We start from the raw sequence: 18,738 nt of genomic DNA on the forward strand, positions 1-18,738 counted from the left end.
TTTTTTTAATTAATTTTATTTCATTTTGAAAAGGAAAAGACAAAAGCAAGAACAAAAATCAGAAGCAGTGACACAAAAAAGCTAACATACAGCAATACACATGTTACAGATTTTCAGAATAAGAATAGCTGATTAACAATGGTTGATATATTATCCATTTTTATCGTCAAATCTGTTGCTCAGATTAACAGATATAGTTATATAAGATGGAACATATGATTGCATATTACCACTTGTTTTCCAGAAGCTTTAAATTTTTGTTTTTGTCCCTCTTTATTTTTCTTTTTGTCTTTTAAATTTGAAGAGAGTATAGTAATAATTGACATGACATTAGAAATGGTACACATTTAGAAGTCCAAGATGACAGGTATTCAAGCATGATTTTTGTATTACATGTTGCTGTCCTCGATGTAGTTTCTTAGATCGCACATATTAAGGATTAAACAACAAAGATGAGAGAAAGGAGACAAGATAGGAAAAAAGGGCAAAAATATGCAAATGTGTATACAGGATGGCTCAGGTGATTGTACTAAATATTTCCATCAGTTTTTTTGAAAATAGCCATTTATGTGTAAAATTTTCACATTGACTAACTGTATGCTTCCACATATCTTGCTGTTTCCTAATCTAAGCTTTTAAAAGGAGTGCTAGAGCCAAATGTGGAAGCGCATGCTGTAATCCCAGCAATTGGGAGGCTGAGGCAGGAGGATTGTCAGAAGTTTGATGCCAGCCTAGGCTACAAAGTGAGCTCAAAGCCAGCCTGAATGACAGAAAATAATGCTGATAAAATTTAAAAAGTAAAAGGCATGTCAGGATACTCACTTTACGGAAACTCTATGATGTGTAAGGCCTCAAATATTTATTCTCTGGCCCTTCATGGGAAAAGTTTACCAACCCCTGTGTTGTGAATTAAAGCCAGCACTGGGGAGCCAATCCTGGTTCCACCACTTGCTGAATGTATGGCCATCAGTTTTGTTCTCTTTGAAATAGAGGTAATTCCAAGGCAAGTGCAAGGTCCTGGATTCAATCCCTGGTACTGGGGAAAAGACAGCCTGGGAAGCAATAAAGTTCTATCTCAAGATGGTGGGCAGTACCTGGGATATAGCTCAGCAACAGCTCTTGCCTGACACGTGGAAGGCCCTAAGTTCAATGCCAAGCACCTCAAACAACCAAAAATTAAGAAGGTATGATAAAAATACCTACCTCATGGTGGTGTTATAAGATAATGCACTTGAATCCTTAGTATAGTATTAGACACATAGTAGAAACTAGACACATTATAGTTATTATTAAGTAGGAACAATAGAATATTAAATCAGTGAAAGAGAATATCCTTATTTTAATATTTATTCTTATTTTTTAATAATAACCTAACTCTGCTTTAAGATTAATTCACATGCCCAGAGCCACACAGCTAACCGGTAGAAAAAGCAGGGCTCAAGCCCAGGCATTTTGATTCCAGAACTCATGATCTCAACCTCCTTCCTTTTGCAGTAAACCAGAGAACTCTGGGAAACTGTGATGGCCAGAGAGTTACTGGGGGCCTTCCCTAGTCATTCAGCAAGTCTTGTACACCTGCTGTAGGTGACGCTTGGGGCAGCAGTGGTGTGAACAGGGTGGGGCTGGCCAGGCAGCCATGGGGAGAGCACTGAATACAGGACTGTGGTGTGTGTGCCCCATCTTTTGGAGGTTTAGTCACTAAGTGAGGGCTAAGACTCAGGCGAGAGTGAAATCAGTCCCAGCCAGTGATATGTGAGTAGTCAAGAAGTGCTCTGTGGAGGGAAGAAGTTGAGCTGATCTTAGCTCATAGACAGGGACAGAGCTCAGCAGTGCCAGTTTTAGAGCAACTTGTCGGGTGCAGAGTAGGAAATAAGGGGTCTTGTGGATGGCAGTGAGGGTCCTCTTGTATTCTGAGTGAAAAATGATGAAAGCTAAGCTTGGGTATTGACAGGGCCACCAAAAGAAAAGTTGACAGGGTTTGGAAGAGGAGGGGGAGGAGAAAAATGATTGACAGCAGGGATTTGGAGACGGGAGTTTGAAGGGGGACGTGAAGGGGCAATGTTTGTGGCTCTTCTGGTGGGACTGGAAGTGTCATCTCTACATTTGCCCCCTCTGAGTCACATATTTTTGGATGTATGTATGAACTCTACATATTTGAAATGTCTGTTTCATTATCTTAGTAATATGTTTTCAAATTGTGCAACTTTATTTCCTAGGCTAACCTTTCAAATTTTTGTTTCAGCTGTTTGAGCTTCTCAATTTCTTGGCAGAGAATTTCATCTTCTCCTACATGGGGCTTACCCTCTTCACCTTTCAGAACCATGTCTTTAATCCAACATTTGTATTAGGAGCATTTGTATCCTTTGTCATACGGTCTGTAAAAACTGGCTTAACTGAGATTTTCACATGGTTTGGGGAATGGGATAATAGGAATACATTTAAATATGTTCAGTTTTCCTCAGGGTAAAGCAAACAGGGATCTGAACTCTTTTTTTGTATTCTACTCAATTGATTTTATTCTATGCTATTTTTATTTGTTTATTGCACAAATAGGCCTACAGATTGAAATGACAGAAAAATCCCCTATCATTATGTTCACCCCGAAGATAAAACTGTTTGTCCCTTGTTACTAAGGAGAAGAAGAGCATGACTGTGGGAGAACGGTTAGCAGTCTATGCCATAGGACAGACGATAACAGATCTCCTGGGGTTGCAGAAGGCCACTTTCTTTCCCCTCTCCGGCTCTCCTTCATGTGAGTGAGTTGAGCCTTTACAAAGGAATCTGAAAGAAACAGTATGTGAACGCAGTCTGTAGTGTAAGGTGCATGAGAAGACCAGGAGAGATGGAGTCCAAAACGTTGAGAGCCACCAACCTCATTGTTACAAGAGAGGGTGGGGGTGTGTGGAGAGGCAGGGACACGTACAGTGGAGCCTCTAGCCAATGCTTCAGGTTTTAATGTGTCAAGTAGGAGGTGAACTCAGCTGCTGAGAGTGAAATGGGTGTAGCAGTTAGCTATTCTGTTACAAAATGTTCTAAACCTTAGCGGTTTAACACCACAAGCATTGTGTGCCTCATGTGGATCAGGATCAGGAATTGTGAGGATCAGGAATTCTGCAAAGCCTACCGAGGTGGTTCTGGCTGCAGGCCCTCTCAGGAGATGCTAGGAGAACACTTAAGAATCGACTGATGGTGGAAGACCCACTTCCAGCTCATTCAGCTGGCAGCTGGCAGCTGGCAGCAGGACGCTCCTTTCTTTCACAGGGACCCTTCCATAGGGCAGCCCACTCCATGACTTCCAGCAGAGCAAGGCAGCTGAGGGAGAACCAACATGGAAGGTGACGTGACTTCCATATCCTAACCTTGAAGGTGGCAGGCTTGCTGGTCACACGGACCAACCATAGTCGGTGTGAGTGGGCCTCACGAGGATATGAGTACTAGGTGTCTTAGTTACTTTTCTTATTGCTGAGACAAACTGCCCGACACCCAAGGTTAAAGAAGGAAAGGTTTATTTAGCTCATAGTTGTAGAGGTTTTAGTCCATAATCGGCTGGCTCCAAGGCAGGGTGGCTTGGCACAGGGGCATCCCAGAGGAAGAACAGTTTACAGCAGCAAAATCAAGGGAGGAAAGGAAGGGCCAGGCCTTTCTGTCCCATTTTTTGAATGCAGGCTACCTGCTAGGGCAGGTGTAGCACTCACACAATTCATCCTAGCATTGGGCCAGGAGTCAGTCACAAACTAGATTCAGTCCTGTCTGAAAAGCCCGTTCCTATGACTGCATGAAGCTTTGGGTGGCTATCTAGACACAGACCATAACATTAGGCATCCAGGATCATGGGGAGCTATCTTGGAGGCTAGCTTCCACAGGTAATGGGATTTTTGAGGAAGGTAGAGAAGGTTTATGAGATAGTGACAGAGGGTGGGGAAGGGTGAGTTGGCCAAATGGGCCATTTGAGTTTGAGGACTAGATATTTGTGGTACAATCAGCCACCCTATTGTGAACTTTTGCCAGGAGACTGTCGCTGTGAATGTGTGGGTGTGCAATAGTTGGGTCCATCCAGTTTTAGTTGGGTTTTGTCAAATGGATTCAGTGAAGATTGGACAAAGCAAATGTAGGGTATTGGAAAGGGTCTTACTAACATGTGGATCAGCAGGGAAATGAAGAAAGGAGGGGTTCATGAGTAGAGTGAAATACCTATCCATCTCAGGACTGGAGATCTGCTGCGGGAGAAAGATGCCCACGATAGGAAATATGGAACAGCATCAAACTCAGGCAGGCAAACGCTTGTGCCACTGAGCTCCATGCTTGGTCCTGGATGGTGAATGTTTGAATAAGCGATTTTCAAAAGATGCATTTGTTTGAAAAACAAAAAACCTCCGGAGATTCTGCCCAAGAAATCAGTAGGAATTGTGAACATTGAAACCAAAACTCTACTGAAGATGTCTGTTCAAAAATGAGTTGTTACCAAAGTTCTGTTCTGCAGGCTTGGGCAGAAAAGGGAACCTTGACTGAAAGAAAGGCCACCCATGAGAGCAGTAGCTCCATATTCTGTAAACATGTGAGAAATTTTGGGGCAGAGAAATGGCTTTAACAATTGGATTGAATCTGAAAATGAGGGTAAATAGAGAGCCGTCCTCATTCTTCCTGGATACCTTTGGGTTTCCTATGATGAAGACTCAAAGGAACTCAAGTTTACACAGCACAGAAGTTTGTGAGGGGAAAGCCCAGGCTGGAGTGGCAGCTGTGTTCCCATCTCAATGAGCCAGGCAACACTGGTGCTGCTCTCCTTAAGGAGCTGCCCTTTCTCTTGTGCCCAAGGCAGGCGGGTCACCCCTGTAGCTGTGACTTGCCTCTCGTCCTTTTTCTGGTCCAGAGTCCCATCCAGGATGCTGTGTGCATTTGGTTGTCGTGTAGCTTTAGGTTCTGCTTGACTGTGACAGTTTCTCATATGTTCCTTCTTTCTGATGACCCTTGACAGGCGAGACGTACCGATGAGGTGTTTTGCATGATGCTTTCAGGTTGGAGTGCGTCTCATATCTTTCCCATGACTACACTGGTGTTACTCTTTGGGAGGAACACTCCAGAAGTTAAAGTGCTATTCCTAGCACATCAGAGCAAGGAGGCGCATTTATTAATATGCTCGTGGTGGCAGGAGCTCAGTCCCTTGGCTTAGGTAGTGTTTGTCAGGTTTTCCACTGTGAAGTTACTCCTTTATTCTTTCTGTAGGGTTCTGCTTGGGCAGAATTCACCTCGTGCAGCCCACTTGGAGAGATGGGAGTTTGGTTTCTCCTCTTCAAGATCAGAGTATACATAATTACCCTAAATTCTTTGCACAGGAGACTTATTCTTATCATCTATTGTTTTATTCACTTATCTATATCACTGTGAATTCATTAATACTTATTCTGTACTTTATGCTATAATACAACTTGTTAACACTTGCTGTTCAGACTGTTCCACTTTTGGCTACCGTGGATCCCTGAGTCATCTTAACATGTCATACCATTGTGGATTTTGCTTTTGCTTCATTTATTTATTTTTTGTTGATTTCTTTATTTTGGAATACCTCTTACTTTATAGAACTACAAGATGCTTCAGGCTCATTTTGTATATTTTTCTGCCTCAACTTGAGACTTGGTCATTTCTTGAGCAGCCCTGGTTCCTTTCGTTGAAGAATGTTGGAAATGGAGATTGGAGCAACAGATGTGCTCAAAGCTATTGAGTATTCTTCTGGACCCTCTCAGCTGGCAGTGAGGAAAGATGCGTGTGTCCCCGGGGTCACAAATATGCTTCCACCTGGATAAATACTTGAATGTGTAGCCATGTGGATTTCCTTCAAGCTAAACAAAAACTCATGCTGACATTTCTAACTGTTCTCCATTGCTGCAAGAGTTGTTCTGCCTCCTTCCCCTGCCAATCTGTTAACTCCCACCCCAACAGTGAGGAACCTGGCTCCTGCCACATGATGTCCATGTATTTAATGGTTCAGTTCTAGTGTACACATACAGTCTTGCACCACTTAAGGGTGGGGATATGTTATGAGAAATGCATCATGAGGAAATTTTGTCATTGTTTGAACATCATAGATTTTGTTTAAACAGACCTGTATGATAAAGGTCAGTTGCTTGATGAGTCCTTTGGCTACAGATAAGACTCAGGAAACATGAGATATGTAAGACACAGCAAAGTGTTTTGTGGTAATTTCTTTATAAGTAGGAATACATTCTAATGTTTGTAAGTATACTATAGTAAATATATAAGCAGTAACATTACCATTTATTATCATTATCAAGTATCATATGTTAGATATAATGATATGGGCCATACTTTCATATGACTGGCAGCATAGTTCCAGTACCACCAGGAACACAGGAGTAATGCAGTGTGCTTTGCCACTATGATGGTCAGAGGTTCACTAGACAGTAGAGACTTTTCAGCACTATTAAAGTCTTTTGGGACCACCATGATATATTGCTGTCTGTCACTGACCAAAATATTATGTGGTACATGACTGTATGACAGTATCAGAACTGTTAACTAGTATTCCCATGGGAACCAACTTTATCAACAGGCATCTAATCCTTTGGGTGCTGTTCCTTTGGCCTTTAGATTTATAGACTGATGGACTGTGCTCTCTCTCAAGGTTACTTAGACTGGCACTGTTTCCACCACATTTTTGTAATATTAGGCTTCCCTTTAGATTCATTTCAGGAAATGGGGTAGCTCTGTACTGTGATCCCTGGAATTTAAAAAAATGTAATTATAAATCAGGGGTTTCTACAGATAGCAAATGAAGAAAAAGACACTAAGGTTGCTTTCTAGTTAGAGCCATATGAACTCACATTAAACTTGTGTCCTGCAGCAGACTCCAGGTATAGACTCCTGGGGCTGCTCCGGGCTTGCAGGCATTTCAGCAGCATGATGTGACTGAGCTGCCCTCTTTGCTCTGAGGAGAGAAAGTAAAGTTTAGCGAACATTACTTTCTTCTTATCCACATGGACAAGTTCAAAGAGCCTATGAATATAGTCATACCTCAGCCCTCACTCCTTTAGAGCTTGCTAGATCTCATACTGGACTTGGTGCATATTGCGCTCAGCACTTGTGTCAGACTCACACTAGCTTGTGAACCGTGCGGAAACTCCACACATTCCTCTTTTACGTCTTGTATTCTGTGCATTGAAGTCACAAAATGGTTGAGAGGGATACCACTGTGCTCCAAAGGCTTAAATTAGCCCAGTAAAAGGCCACTATTAGCGCAGTTTAGTATATAAGTTCTGGGAACTTTTCATCACAGATTATTTCTAATTACATTATTTCTTATGGGGAAAATTCATTATTAATTGGTTTCAGAATGCATTCTAGAATCAATTATCAATGTGTACTGAGGTATGACTGTAATCTAAAAAATATAGTAAGTCCTGCCTTTAAACCTCTGTCCTCAGGGCTGGGGAAATGGCTCAGTAGAATAAGCACTTCCCTGGCAAGCACAAGGGTCGGAGTTCAATCCCTGGTTCTGCAAATAAATAAATAAAAGCTCTCTCCTGTATGTTAGATCTTCACCATCCAATTTGGTGGTAACTAGTCACTTGTAATTATTTAAATTTGATTAGTCTAAAATGATATTAAATTAAAATTTTAGTTCCTCAGTCACACTAGCCACATTTTAGGTAATCACTGTGTGGTATGAAACATGCAGATACGGAAAATTGCTATCATTGCAGAAGTTTTGTTAGATAGTACTATTAGAAACTGGAATCATGAGTCTGTTACAAAGAGCTCCCTGGAATAGGCTTGTTACCTTTTTGAATGTCTAGTCTAAATGATAGTAACAGAACAAAACAAACGCAGTTCCTTAACCTATTAATTTTAGATCGCTATTTTCTTGGGAAGAGCTGCCAATATTTACCCCTTATCTCTCTTGCTTAATTTGGGTAGAAGAAGTAAGATTGGATCAAATTTTCAACATATGATGATGTTTGCTGGTAAGTTATAACTTCCAAGGAATCCCTCACAACACATATGCCTGTTTATAGAATTTCAAGCGGAAATGTTGTGCTGCTAATAGAGGAGTCCTTGAGACACTGACATTGCATCCTCAAGTAGAGAATTCTTCTTATGGTGTCCCATTCCCAGCTGGGTATAGTGACTGTGGCCTGAATTCCTAGCACTGGGGGGTTGAGGCAGGAAGAGTACAAGTATGAGCCCAACCTGAGCAACTCAGTGACGTAGTGACATGCTGTCTCCATTGAAAAAGAGCTGGGGCCAGCATAAAGGCCTTAGGTTCAATTCCCAGTCCTGCCAAAAAAAAAAGTCCCATTGCTTTTTTGGGAATTTTTTCATGTTCTGGTTCCAGAACCTCAGCTTAGAAGTATATCACATGTTGGGGCCAAGGAGAAAGCTTGGCAGTCTGATCTCTTGCCTGGTAAGCGTAAGGACCCAAGTTCGATTCCCAGTACTGCATGCCATGCCTGTCTTGGAACCCTGGGCATACCACGCCTGGTCTGAAACTGGACATGATGGCGCACACCTGTAATCCCAGTGCTGGGGAAACTGAGACAGGAGGATCATTCCAAGTCTATACTGCGTAGTAAGACCCTATACCAAATAAATAAATGAAAAAATTTTTTAAAAAACAAATATATGTAATCCCAACCATTGGGAGGCTGAAGCAGGAAGATTGCCATGAGTTTGAGGCCAGGCTAGGATACATAATACGCTCAAGACCAACTTGAAGTACATGTGAGACCCCATCTCAAAAAAAGAAATATTACACAAAAGAAGATAAAAATGAGTGTAGTTTTACACAAACGTCTTAAAGTGAGTGTCTGTTACACTTTCACTTGTCATTGCCAAAAGCCTAGAAACAGTCCACTTGTCTGTCTTTGGAGAAACAAACTGGAACAACTGTGCCATGCCATAATACCCAGTACTAAAAAGAGCGACCTGTCCACACAGAGATGATACGCTGAGTGCAAGAAGCCAACCTCAACTATTATATACTATTATATGCAACTATTATAAGTGATTCCACTTATATAATATTCTCCAAGAGACAGTAAGCAATGATGAAAAAGGAATCAAGGGTTTGACCAGCTGTGGAATAGGTTGGACTAAGAAGGGGTAGCATGAGGCCAGTGAGATAGTTCAATAGTCTAAAGCACCTGCTTAGGCAAGCTTAGGCAGGTGCAGGGGACCCAGGTTCGATCCCAGGCGCCACATGCTGCGCCAGTCCCACCCTCAGGTTGGGCTGAGCTGGCCAAAATCCCAAAATAAAACAATAAAAAGAGGTAGCACACAGGGTTCTGGGAGCAGAACGAAGCTGTTCTCTTGGGACCATGGCATTGTAATAACTCATGGCACTATACATCAGTAAGAAAATTCTGTGGCATAAATTAGCAAATGCATTTTAAAGAATTTTTAAAAGATCAATTAATGTCAGTATCATATGTACAATTCTGCTACTATTCATATATGTTTAGGTATCCTAAAGGTAGCTCATATTTGTTCACCTCCTGAGTTTGTAGGATGTGCTTTTTTTCTGTGAATTGATGAGTTCTTGAAGAAATACCTCCTCGATTCTCTTGTAGGTCTTCGTGGTGCAATGGCATTTGCATTGGCCATTAGAGATACTGCCACTTATGCACGACAAATGATGTTCAGCACCACACTTCTGATTGTGTTTTTTACCGTGTGGGTGTTTGGTGGGGGTACCACTGCCATGCTGTCATGCTTGCATATAAGGTAAGTAGGAACTGGGAATCCTGTTTTAATGTTAAGTGTTTGTTATGGTTGTTTTTCATTTAGTCATGAAGAGATGGTCAGTTTTTGAAAATATGTGATATCTCAGTTTTTCCTTTTAAAAATTATACAGTGTTGTGTAGGAAATGATGAATCTATGCAAAATATCCCTATAATCCCAGCGAATCAGGAATCTGAACAGGAGCATCCCAAGTTTGTATCCAGCCTTGACAACTAAACGAGACCTTGTCTTAAAAAATAAAAAGGGCTGGAGATTTAACTCAGTGGCAGAACCCTTGCTTAGCATACGTGAGGCCAAGGGTTTATTGCCCAGTATCATAAAAAAATCATCAACCCATTGAAGAATGTCTTTCCAGATGCCCTACATTGCTTTATATGTATTTTTAACAAAAAGGGATAGCACTGAAGGTACTCTTAGAGGTTGTTTTTAAAAAGTAATGTAGCATGGACAGTATATATTTACATTATGATTTATATGGCTGCGTATATCCTGATTTATTTTATTTTTTATGTATTTAGTACAGGGTCTATAGGGTCTCACTATGTAGATCAGACTCCTAGTGATTATTCTGTTTTCAGCTTCCCAAGTGCTGGGATTACAGGCACATGCCACCACGCCCAATCTCAGCAGCTGGTTCAGCATGCCTGGGGATGGGGCCGGCACAGCGTGTGGTGCCAGGGATCAAACCCTTGTCCCTGCACTTGCCTAAGCAGGTGCTTAGTCCACTGAGGTATCTTGCCGGCCCAGACTTTTCTATTTAGGTGATATAAAACCAAAATATTTATGATAATATTTTCCTGTTATTAGTTGAGGTTTTGCTGTTAGCATTACTGTTAACAATGTGCACATTCTTAAATGTATACACCATTGTGCACTTGTTTAATTAGTTCCTTAGGATGCAGTCCTAGAAGTGGAAGTACTTAATCAAGAGCATATGCATGTATTTAAGGCTTTTGCTCATGTCACCAGGTTGGATCTATCTGCAGTGTGTGAAACACTCCACTTTTCTTCTATTCTGATCAATACTAGATATTATCATGCTTTTTCATCTTTGTAAATCAGCACTGTTTTCTAACACAACAACTTAGGCCAAGATCATAAGATCTTAGTCTTCAATGTGTACTGGTTCATGCATTCAATTTGAAAGCTCCCTTGTATCTCAAGAGTTGTGGCTTTGTTTCCATGGATACAGCAGCCTGTGTTGCTGAAGGCGTTCTGGATTTCAGTTTTGTGTTTGGTTGAAACTTCATAGACATTTAAAGCCTCTGCCCTCCCTGTTTTTCATTCTATATGTCTTTCTTTTAACATTATAAAGACTAACCCCAAATAGTACATCGAATATTTTTGTTACCATCACAATCTTTTTACTATTAAAACCCTTTTCTTATCATGTTTTGCTGTCACAGACAATAAACTGTAGTATGTTCTTATATCCTTAAACATTACTTGAAGATCTGACTTATTGAGCACCTGCTATGTGCTGAACATTGTGCCAAGTGCCTTTAACCTATTTGTGTAATAATCCTATATTACAGATGAAGAAACTGAGGCATAGAAAGGTTTGCAGTTGTTTAAAATCCTAAAGATAATTAAGTGGTAGATGGAGTCATCTCTGTCTTTCTTCCACAGCACAATGCATCAAGAAATGATGGTGGGGAGTTTAGAAGATAGAACTCCTTTCTTTTCTCATTAGCTTATAAATGAAGACTTCCTAGGGAGGGCAACGTTAAGGGCAAATAATTTAGAAAGAGCAATACTCTTTAATGAGACTCTACATTTAAGGAGAATCAGTTCTCTTTCCTCATTGTCCTTCACAAAAACTGAACAAAATACCTGTGTTTACATCAGAAGACCCCCCCCTTTGGTTGGCCTCACCTACCTTGTTCAGTAACATAGATTGGCACTTAATTCTATGCAGTTTCACGGTACTTCTTGTGTTCTTATTTTCTTGACTTTTCAGTCTTGCTATATTTTAAGCTTTCCTCCCCTAAGTTTGTCTAGTAGAATTTTGATCCCCAAACAGTGAAGAGTCGTGCACACATAAACTTAGGTGTGAAGCTTGGTCCTTACTTCTGATGAAGTCTGTGATCTTGGGTGAGTTCTTTAATCTTGCTCAACCTCAGTTTTCTTACCTGTAGCCCATGTCCCAGTGCCTGTGTCCTAGGGTTGTGGTGAGGATTCGCTGAGCAGATGTCTGCACACAGCAGGTGCCTGTGCAGGCTGTGGGCCCTTCATGCCTTCACTCAGTGAGCACTGACCCAGTTCTCCACGGAGGTCAGTATTCCTCCTAGGGGACATTTAGCAATGTTTGGAGGCCCGTTTGACTATCCCAGCTAGGAGAGAGCTGCTGGTGGTGACTAGTAGGTACAGGCCAAGGATGCTGTTAAACAGACTATAGTGTGTAGGACAGAGAGTCCTTCTGCCAACGAATGGTTATCTGGGCCAAAATGATAAGTCATGCGAAGAATAAGAAGCCCTGCCCCTTAGACAGAGACAGCGGCAGTAAGAAGATAGAAAAGGTCCCTGGTACATAAAGTCTGTACTTTAGTGGGAAAAGAGACAGTGAACTAGTAAATAAATGAGCACAACTATAGATGATATTAAATATGAGTTCACCCAGTGTTCTTTAGAGTGATGGGATGGGCCTGTAGTTATAAGAGCCCAAGGAAGACTTCTGAGAGATCACTTTTGACCTCAGCTACCTGAGTGACAAGATACTGCTAAACAGACCTAGAAGAGCAGTCCAGGCAGAGGGAAAAGCAAGTGCAAAGGCCCTGAGGCAGGAGCAAGCTTGCCCTGTCTGGCAAACAACCAGAAAGCTCACACATTGATCGTATGGTACAGCAGTCTGCAAGCTTTTGCAGTTAGGGCAAGAGAATGATTTTAGGCTCTGGAAGTCATGTGGATTCTGTCTTGGTTATTCACCTGGACAATATGCAAATCTACTTGTGCGGTTAGGTTCCAAGGAAATTTTATTTACAAAAACAGGAAGGGTGGCAGTATGGTGCCTGGGCTGTAGTTAGTGAACTCCTGCTCTGAGGTCTGCAGGATATGGTGAGAGATTTGCATTTTAAGATGCTATTAGAAATCCTGGAGGCTATTTAAGCAAAGGAGTATCATGATCTCATTTATAGTGAAAGAGGATCACGTTGGCTGTCACATGAATGAGGGTCCTCCTGAATTAGAGTCAGCCCGCCATGCCTGTGTCGTTGCATATCATTTGTAGCAGTCACATTCGGCTATCTTTCAGTTACCACACATGCTTTGCATGTCTGTGTCCCTGAGCCACTAAAGCTCATGTTGCTCCCTGTGCCTGGAATTCACTTTACCTGCTAGCAAGTGACACAGCCCAGTACCTTCTTTCTCCCGCTGCTTTGTCTTGGAACCACTCTGTTTCTGTAACACTGAGTCTCTTAAGGCCCTGACTTCCTCCCGCCTTGTAGTACTGCAGTATTGGTTAATAGCTCTGCTGAGTGTCGATGATCCAGCTGGCCTTGTACACAGCTTTCGATATGTTTTCTCATTTAATCCTCGCGGTGACTGTGCAGTGCACACTAGCCCCATTTTCCAGGCGATAGATCGAGTCGTAGTCCCTAGAGTCGTAGTCCCTAGGACTACAGAACAATTGAGTCCCCACAGATTTTAACACAGCATTCCCTGGCAGCACACACACCCTTAGGAGCTCTGCTGCAGTTGTGCCTGTAAGGTCCTTAAAGGTAGGGGCTGAGTTAAATCCTGTCTGTGCCCTGTGCCTAGTATAGTGCCTGGCAAATAATAAGAGTTCTGTATATGCTTATCATGTTGGCTTCAGGGATTTTAGCATGAGTGTTACAAATGCACGATGTAGAAGACCACTAGGTGTCACTTGAGATGCACAAATGTGGTTAGTGTCTAATGTAACTGAGAAGACATTAAACAGTATCTGGCCATTTTTAACAAAATAAGAAGATACTTTTCTTTGAATGCCAAATCCAGTCTTAGACATCTGCTTTCAAGCACTTGACTGTGACTCCCTTGCCTTCTAGATGTGGCCTTGCATTATTTTCCTCCCTTGAGTGTTCATTGTCTGCTCCAGGTTCTCATACTGTTGTGTCGTCTGCATTGTCTGTAGCAGTTAAGTCAGTAGATAAATATTTGAGCACCGATGGTGTATTAGGTACTGTGCCAGCCTCTGGGGATACAAGGGTGAACCGAGACACGGCCTTTACCTTCAAGGAGCTCACATTCTTTTTGGTGAGCCTGACAGGTAAATAGCTGTACTCTTATCATGCTAAGCATTATAATAAAGGGTTTGAAAAGGTGGCAATACACAGAGGAAAATATACTGCTGCTTGTGAAGGGATCATAGAACAGTTCCTGTGGAACTTAACAAATTAATAGGGAGTAGGGAAGTGAAGGAAAGCACATTTCGGCTAGAGGGAGCAGCATGAGCCAAGCCCTGGGGCTCTGAGAGGCCCGGGATTCAGGAGAGTCGTAGATGGGCATGTAGAAGAGGATGATGGGGAAAGAGCCAAGAGAAGGAGGTTTGGGAGAGGGGTGGCCACCGGATCACAGAGTCTTGGATGCCACATAAAGAGCCTCACATTTGACCCCATCTTGACCCGGTGAGCTCTGTGCTTTAGCCAGCAAACTCAGGGGGGAAGCTGGCAGCTGGGAAACCTTACACAACAGACCCCGTGAGTCAGGATGAGGACCTGCACCATAGTGGCTGGGAGGGCAGGGGGAGAAACACTAAAGAAACCAGAAGTGGTGGGGCTCCTGTTAGAACACAATCCCAGAACTTCTTACTGAAGCTGTTGCCCAAGTTCCTCAAGGCAGGAATGTGATGCATGTAAAAAGAACTGAAGATCCAAGGCTACCCATTAGCCTAAGAAGAAACTGTAATTGTGTAATTGGACCGTTTCTTCCATCATCATAATAGAGTGCTGCTGTGAGAGCTACAAGGGTCAAAAACATGCAACTCCCTCCTGGAATTGCATTGTGTGCCAGCCTGGTTTTTGGAACTTTCCAGTGACTCTTACTCAGCAACTGGGGTATTGTTGTTCTCCCTGACTCTGCTTAAGAGTGGACTTCTTTTCACAGAAGAAATGCTGTTTACTGAAACTGGTAAGTGGGATTGCAAGAAGAGGCTCATTCGCCCTACTTGCCTTAGAATCCAAGCTATTTCTAAGGAAAGTGGTAGGAGCCAAAAAACCTTCATATCAACAACCGTAAAGAAGCAAGAAAACATTAACCATTCCATAGCGTCTGTGTTGGGGTAGTTGCTGCCTGACAGTGTACATATGTGACTAGACTTTTCTTGGCTTCACAATCTCATTTGCTCTTTGTGTTTTTTCCTGTAGGGTTGGTGTTGATTCAGACCAAGAACATTTGGTAAATATGCATTTGTATTGTCGCTGGGATGTCTATTGAATGTGTAGTTGTTTAGAAAGAAAACAACTCCTGTTCACTTCATGCCACTATTTAGATCATTTTGCCTCTGCTTTTAACTGACTTCACTCCTGGCTTTCTTTTCTGCCCTATAGAGACAAAACCACATTCTAGGCAGTGTGGTTATCAAGGGTGACAGTTTTCTTATCTGTGGACCATCCTGGGCTTTTGCCACAGAGAAGTCTCTAGCACTCTTGGGTTTTCAAGTGACTGCTCTGGCACAGGAAGCCTTTTTCCACTCTGGTTTGCGCATGAAGGCCTGCCTCTGATGTCAGCCCCACTCCAGCTGCTCTTCCTGTGTAACTTTCAAGTGGGATGACCAGCAGCTGCCCTTGAGAGCTGCTGAGACACATTTAAGTCTTTCCCCAGCCCTCCCTGCCTGTTCAGGGGAGTGTACTTTCTTACCATGCCTCAGCCTTGGCCACATTTCCTTGCTTCCTTCCTTCTGTGTGTCAGTTTGTCAGTTGTTTCTATGAACTCTAGCCCATTGAACCGAGCACAGTGTAATTGGCAGCCCTCTCCACCCTTTTCTGGTATTTTCCGTCTACTTTTTAGTGGTTTCTCAGCACTGAATATGTGACATTGTGCTATGCATTGGATCAAAAATCACAGAAATTAGGTTTTTGAAGGCGGAAAGCTTCTCTTCAAAACACAATTCCTGTTCTTGTCTAAAACAAACCCTGTCTATTTTTCTTCAGGGTGTGCTTAACAATTTTTTTTCTTTTTATCACATTCATTTCCTAAATGCTAATTTTGTTAGCTGTTGAGTAATGAGCGTATGTGTGTATGTAAGATACCAAGTGTTTGCCTCTTTTGTGGTCATAACTTTAAAGTAGAATTCCTTGGCCTTGAAATACTTTGGACAAACCAGGCAGGGTAGGTTCCCATCATACAAGCTGCTAGAGTGGTGGCCATGGGGTAACTGTTCCTTAGTGCCTCCAACTTGTATCAAAATAAGAATAAAGTTATTGTACAGCTCCTGTAACAAATGTTTAATCACACTCTCTGCTTAAGTCTCTGCTTGCTGTATCTCCCTTGTTACCACAGAGGAGAAATAGAGTGATAGAGAGAGAGCCAGGTAGACTAATGCCAGTTGTGATGCATAAAAAAAAATTTCCACTTGCCTTCAAAACTCTGTATGTCTTGGTTATATTGTTTACTCAATAATTTTGAGCACTATAGAGAAACATTATAGTAAGTATGGAGTGTGTGAAGGTTGGATCTGTACAAAGCATTCATGTAGTGAAGGAATGATGAGATGGATAGCTAAACTACTCTTCAAGAACTAAAGGCAGGGCCCGGGATATAGCTGAGTGGGACAAGAGCCAACCTGGCAAGTGCATGTTCCTGAGTTCAAGCCTCGATACTGAAAAAAAAAAAAAGAAAGAAAGAAACAACTAAATTTATAAATTAAAAATCTCTCTCCAATTTTCAAAAGGTCTGGGGATGTGAATTCTCAGTGTGGAGGCCCTGGATTCAATCCCCAGTACCGTAAAAACAAGACAAAGACAACAGACTGCAGGAGTAGCTTGGAGGCAGAACATGTGCTTAGCATGCATGAGGGTTCTGTCCCCAGCACCAATGAGAAAGTAAGTGGAGGCATGCAACCTGATGATGCGAGAGGAAAGGCCAAATCGTCCGTTGGTGCCTGTGAGCCCATACATTGTCCTTGAACATTTTTATACAGTATTTTGTGGATATTTTGATACATATTGAGGATTATGGAGGCTGCAAAGAAGCTAAAACCCACAATCTAAACTCTGCTCCTAGAAAATCATAGTGCCATGGAGTATTACTGCTGAAAAGGGTGTTGGAGCATCTCTGCTGCTCATGTTCTATACAAAGAGAAATTCAGACCCAGAAATGAAAGGATTTACCCGAACTAGTTAATATCAACGTGCCAGGACTGGAACCAGATAGTCTAACTTCCCTACTTCTGACCCTACAAATAAGGGCACAGTTTATACTTTCAGAAGCTAGTTTAGAAGATGCCTGCTTGCTCTGTTAATTTACCTTCCAAACCAGTCAGGCTTACCACAGAATTTTCCTTCTTGTTTTTATTTCACTGGTGTGTTAAGAACATGATAGCTGCTTTGAAAATGCCTGGAGACCCAGAGCTCCCAAACAGGGATTCCAGTGTGATGTTTTCTGTGTAAGGTGCCTTTGTGTGGAAGGCATACATCTTTGGGATTTTGGAGGTGACTTTTTGAATGACAGTAGCAAGTAGTAAGCCATCTGAGTAACAGAGATGTGCGTAAAAACCCTAATGTCTTACTCCAGAGCTACAGTATACAAGCTGTTAAATTTCTAACGTTACCGTTGTTGGAGAGTATCTTTACATAGAGTCTGTTTCTGATTCTACAAGGAATGACTCCGAGAAACATGTTCGTCTTTGTATGTGTATTGATTTGTGTATTCTATGCCTGCAGGGTGTTCCTGAAAATGAAAGGAGAACTACTAAAGCAGAGAGTGCTTGGCTCTTCCGAATATGGTACAACTTTGATCACAAGTATCCTTAACTGAGAGAAAAAATGATAGTATGGACGTGGGTAGTTGCAATTTCGTACAACAACTGTTTAGGGTTCTTTGTTTTGGTTTTGGTTTTCATGCTGGGGATCAAGACCTGCTTTTGTGCCTGGAAGAGGAATATAGAGTGTGCTTTTAGTCTTCTCTTCTTCCATCAGTGTAGTGGAAGAGGAAATTCACACAAATGAATTGAAACACACAAATGAAACACAAGAAAATAGTAGGGACCAGTTATTTTAGAAGCTGGCTTTGTGGAAGGAATCAGGAGCTCAAGTGACACACTTTGATATGTTTAATCACTGAGAAAACTTATATTTGGGTAATTTAGTGGATCCTATAAAGAGGGTTTGATTCTTTTTTATATTAATTTTATTGAGAAGTATCAATGAGAGTTTCAAAACAGGTTAGTGGGACAGTTACAATAATTAATACATTGCATATTGTTGTCCTTGTAGTTATTCATAATACAAGATGCAGACATGATATCTCATCTAAACACTGTCGGTTCAAAACTTTCTTCTCATTGAACTAAGAGAAATAGCTGAGTATCTATGCTATTTTGTAGATACAGATATATATATTTTACTACAAAATTGTCCTTCACTTATATTCACCTTTTTTGTTTAGTTTTGTCAGAGATGGGTATGCCATTGCCATTCAAATATTGTAAGTGTGTGAATTCAGCAAAATAATCCAATATAATCCAGTAGCCCATAATAGTAGTGGGTTATCTGTAGAACTGACAATGTCAGAAGTTGTTGACTTGAGCCTTTTACACCTCAGCATATTAATATGGCTTTACTTTTTATACCTCGTTTTTATACTTTTCTGCTGGATGGTTAAGACCAAGATAAAGCAAGACCCATATAACGAAAAATGTAACTTTTGTATTTGACAAGGTCAGTCAAATCCCCTCAGGATTTGTACTGCTTCTAATGTCATATCAATTACTGCTATACTCTCTCGAGGGTTTGATTCTTGATGCTGTACTTACTGGGATGAAAGAGGAAAGGCTGCCCTAGGGA

At 41.6% G+C, this 18,738-nt stretch overlaps 1 protein-coding gene across 2 annotated transcripts in view; it reads left to right on the forward strand.

The window, feature by feature from the left end:
• Slc9a6 (solute carrier family 9 member A6) overlaps positions 1-18,738 on the forward strand; it is a 63,333-nt gene that overhangs the window by 34,120 nt on the left and 10,475 nt on the right. For both annotated transcript variants that reach the window (XM_023703275.1, XM_023703274.1), the window contains 5 exons: positions 2,243-2,356; positions 7,868-7,979; positions 9,585-9,738; positions 15,100-15,130; positions 17,617-17,696. In XM_023703275.1, coding sequence (XP_023559043.1) covers positions 2,243-2,356; positions 7,868-7,979; positions 9,585-9,738; positions 15,100-15,130; positions 17,617-17,696 — 491 coding nt within the window. The remainder of the gene's footprint in view (positions 1-2,242; positions 2,357-7,867; positions 7,980-9,584; positions 9,739-15,099; positions 15,131-17,616; positions 17,697-18,738) is intronic.

The sequence above is a fragment of the Octodon degus genome, unplaced genomic scaffold, assembly GCF_000260255.1.
Source record: "Octodon degus isolate 3935 unplaced genomic scaffold, OctDeg1.0 scaffold00167, whole genome shotgun sequence".
In the NCBI taxonomy this organism is placed as follows: domain Eukaryota; kingdom Metazoa; phylum Chordata; class Mammalia; order Rodentia; family Octodontidae; genus Octodon; species Octodon degus.